The 3,905-nt window shown below is 39.0% G+C and overlaps 1 protein-coding gene across 2 annotated transcripts in view; it reads left to right on the top strand.

The window, feature by feature from the left end:
• The window catches only part of HSF2BP (heat shock transcription factor 2 binding protein), a 152,878-nt gene that overhangs the window by 59,454 nt on the left and 89,519 nt on the right, over window positions 1-3,905 (top strand). For both annotated transcript variants that reach the window (XM_003798077.1, XM_003798078.1), the window contains one exon: window positions 1,313-1,445. In XM_003798077.1, the coding sequence (XP_003798125.1) occupies window positions 1,313-1,445 (133 nt within the window). The remainder of the gene's footprint in view (window positions 1-1,312; window positions 1,446-3,905) is intronic.

The raw sequence follows: 3,905 nt of genomic DNA, 5'->3' as shown, positions 1-3,905 counted from the left end.
TTTGGATGATTACATTTCTGGATGTTGCTAACTGACCTTGCTAATACCAAAATGTTCTGCCACCTCTTTTTGGATGCTGCTTTCCAGAAAATGTAGAAGGCCAACCTTTTCCTTCAGTGTCAGCTCTTTGAGTTATTTTCCTTTGGGCCATCGTGTCTTGATTATCTGTAAAATTTTCCATAATTAGAGGATATACCTATAATTCAGATAAATCTTTCCTATTGAAAAATCTTCCACAACACGTGACAAAACAACAGGACATTAGGCCTAATTCAACACATGATAATAAGAAAACATGAAAAAAGAACATACACTAAAGAAAAAGAAAATACAACTAAGAGACAAAGCCCACATCTTCTAGTCCTTGGTGTAAAGTGAACTCAGCTGGTCACGTTATAGAGGGTAAATTATACAGTCCAAGTGATCAACATTACAAGGTGGTCAACATACAGAGGTCAGTATTCAACTGAGCACATGTGGTGCATGTCCGGGACGTGAAAATTAGGTCAGCTTAAGGAGGTGGTCAATGTAGAGAGGTGGTCAACTATGGAGGTTCTCCTGTATGTCTGTTGTACTTTTGAGTGGTTTCATCCCAATGCTTTGTCATGTTGTACATTTGTTCTGTTTCCCAAATACATATTTTATTCTTTCTGTCAATCTTCTGGGTAATTTTTCTTGCTTCCATTTGCCCTTAAGCTGCTTTTCTTTGTTCTTTTCAGTGGGAACTTTTTTTTTTTTTTTTAAAGAAGCAAGGTCTTGTCTTGTTGCCTAGGCTAACATGTAGTGGTGTGATTTTAGGGCACTGTAACCTCAAATTCCTGGGCTCAAGGGATCCTTCCACCTCAGCCTCCTTAGTAGCTGAGATGACAGGTGTGTGCCACCATGTCCAGCTTTTTAAGAGATGGGGTCTTGCTGTCTTGACCAGGCTGATCTTTAACTCCTGGCTTCAAGTGATTTTCCCATCTCAGCCTCACCAGGAGCTGGGGATTACAAGCATGAAATATTATAAATTTGCCCTCAAGGGGAACGTAGTTAATGGATACTAAATTATTGCTTCTAGAATTAAAACTGGAATCTTTTCTTATGTATACTCTGTGTGTGTGTGTGTGTGTGTGTGTGTGTGTGTGTGTGTGTATATATATATATTTTTTGCAGTTTTTGGCCAGGGCTGGGTTTGAACCCACCATCTCCAGTATATGGGACCCGCCCTGTACTCCTTTGAGCTATAGGCGCTGCCTTGTATACTGCACTTTTAAAATGTTTTCACACTGGTATCTGAGAAAGTATAACATTTTCATTTCCAAACTTTCAGGATAAAGCTTTGAAGTTTTTCAACATCACTGGTCAGACAATGGAGAGTTTTGTGAAGTCACTGGATGGTGATGTTAAGGAGCTCAACTCAGATGAAAATCAGTTTGTTTTTGCTTTGGCTGGAATTGTAACAAGTAAGTACAAGCTGTGCGTTCAGTTTCAGACTACCCCCATAAAACAAGTCACACAAATTTTTTTTTTGGTTTCTCAGTACAGTGCATGTAAGTTTCATTAAGTGTGCAGTGACACTATGTCTAAAAAAATACATATACCTTAATTTAAAAATACATTAGTGCTAAGGATTATCTGAGCCTTCAATGAGTAGTGATTGTTGCTGGTGGAAAATCTTGCTACAATGTTGATGGCTGCAGACAGATTAGGGTGGTGGTTACTGAAGGTTGGATTGGCTCTGGCAATTACTTAAAATTAGACAACAGTGAAATTTGCCACATGGATTGACTCATTCATAAAAGAATTCTCTGTATCATGACATGCTATTTGATAGCATTTTACCCACAGTGTACCTTCTTTCAAAATTGGAACCAATCCTCTCAAACTCTGCTATTGCTTTATCAACTAAGTTTATGGAATATTCCAAATCTTTTGTTGTCATTTCAGCAGTGTTCACAGCACCTTCACCAGGAATAGATTTCTGTCTCTAGAAACCAGTTTCTTTGCTTATCCATAAGAAGCAACTCCTCATCCAGTATTTCCACCACATCTAGAGTTACTTCTTCCACCGAAGTCTTGAAACCCTCAAAGTTATCCATGAGGGTTAATTCAGCTTCTTACACACTCCTGCTAATGTTGATATTGTGGCTTCTTCCCATGAATCACAAATGTTCTTAATGGCATAGAATCATGAATCCTTTTTAGAAGGTTTCAATTTACTTTGTACAGATCCATCAGAGGAATCATTATCTATGGCAGCTTATAACCTTATGAAACGTCTCTCTTTAAAGACTTGAAAGTTGAAAAGAATGGCATAGCTCTTCCTAGTTTATTATATCCTAAGAATTGAAATCTTACATTTCTTTTCCTTAGTCATTGTTCTTATATAATAGGGTCTGGATTGTTGGCCTAGTTTGTTCATTTCCTAGGATATAAAGTTTCTGGACCATATTTCTTCATCTCCAGGGTGGAATAATGCTCTGACCTTACACATTGTAAATATTGAACAGGACATTAAAAATAACCTGAGAACCACTCTGTTCATGTAAAGAATTTGACTTAGGGTGTCATGAAGAGAGTATGATATTTAGGTTAGATGTTCTGGTGAAACAGGGAATACTTTCTTTGTTACTTGTTCACAAATCTTAGATGAATTAATATCCTTTACTGTAGGTTCTTTAAAATTAAAAAAAATTTTTTTTGGGACTACAGGCACACACCACCATACCTGGCTAATTTTCATAATTTTTTGTAGAAATGGGGTCTTGCTGTATTGCCCATGCTGATCTTGAATTCCTGACCTCAAGTGATTCTTCCACCTTGGCCTCCCAAAGTTCTGGGATTATAGGCATGAGCCACTGCATCTGGCCAAACATTTGGTTTTTAAAAATAGGTAGTGCTAGGTGATTGCAGGAAGTAGTACAAGGAATTATGAGTCCTCTTTCTTTCTTTCTTTCTTTCTTTCTTTCTTTCTTTCTTTCTTTCTTTCTTTTTTTGAGACATAGTCTTAAGCTGTTGCCCTACCATACCTCATAGCAACCTCCAACTCTTGGGTTCAAGCCATCCTCTTTCCTCAGTTTTTTGTATTTTTAGTAGAGACACGCTCAGGCTGGTCTTGAACTTGTGAGCTCAAGAAATCCACCTGCCTTGGCCTCCCAGAGTGCTAGGATTATGGGTATGAGCCACTGCACCCAGCCTTATAAGCCCAGGTAAATGCAGAGAAACAAAACCAAACAATAGAACAGGACAGTAATATTAATATTAGTGGAACTCTACATGGCTGCTCATGTCTCTTTCAAAAAATATAGTGCAGTGTTATTGCTGGATATAAGAGGTTTGTAGAAAATAAGTCTAGGATAAGCAGTAGGGATTAAGTAGTCTCTGAATGGGAAGATTATATTTTTATTATTATTTTACTTTTTAAATAGCTTTATTGAGATATAATTCACACAATGCAGTTCAACTTTATTTAATTTTTTTTTGGAGACAAGAGTATTGTTTTGTCACCCTCAGTAGAGTACTATGGTGTCACAGCTTATAGCAACCTCAAAATCTTGGGCTGAAATGATTCTCTTGACTCAGTCTCCTGAGTAGCTGGGACTACAGGTGCCTGCCACAACACCTGGCTATTTTTAGAGATGAGGTCTCTCTCTGGCTCAGGCTGGCCTTGAATTTGTGATCTTAGGCGGTCTACCCACCTTGGCCTCCCAGAGTGTCATCCTGGGTAGAGTGCTGTAGCATCACAGCTCACAGCAACCTCCAACTCCTGGGCTCAAGCGATTCTCCTGCCTCCAATGCCCAAGTAGCTGGGACTACAGGTGCCTGCCACAACGCCTGGCTATTTTTTGATTGCAGCTGTCGTTGTTTGGCGGGCCCGGGCTGGATTTGTGGTTGGAGCCTTAGCTGCTTGAGCTACAGGCACC

Source organism: Otolemur garnettii, unplaced genomic scaffold, assembly GCF_000181295.1.
Source record: "Otolemur garnettii isolate 467f Iridium unplaced genomic scaffold, OtoGar3 scaffold00128, whole genome shotgun sequence".
NCBI classification, from domain to species: domain Eukaryota; kingdom Metazoa; phylum Chordata; class Mammalia; order Primates; family Galagidae; genus Otolemur; species Otolemur garnettii.
The sequence above is the reverse complement of the archived record's forward strand: the minus strand, read 5'-3'. Positions and strand labels throughout refer to the sequence as shown.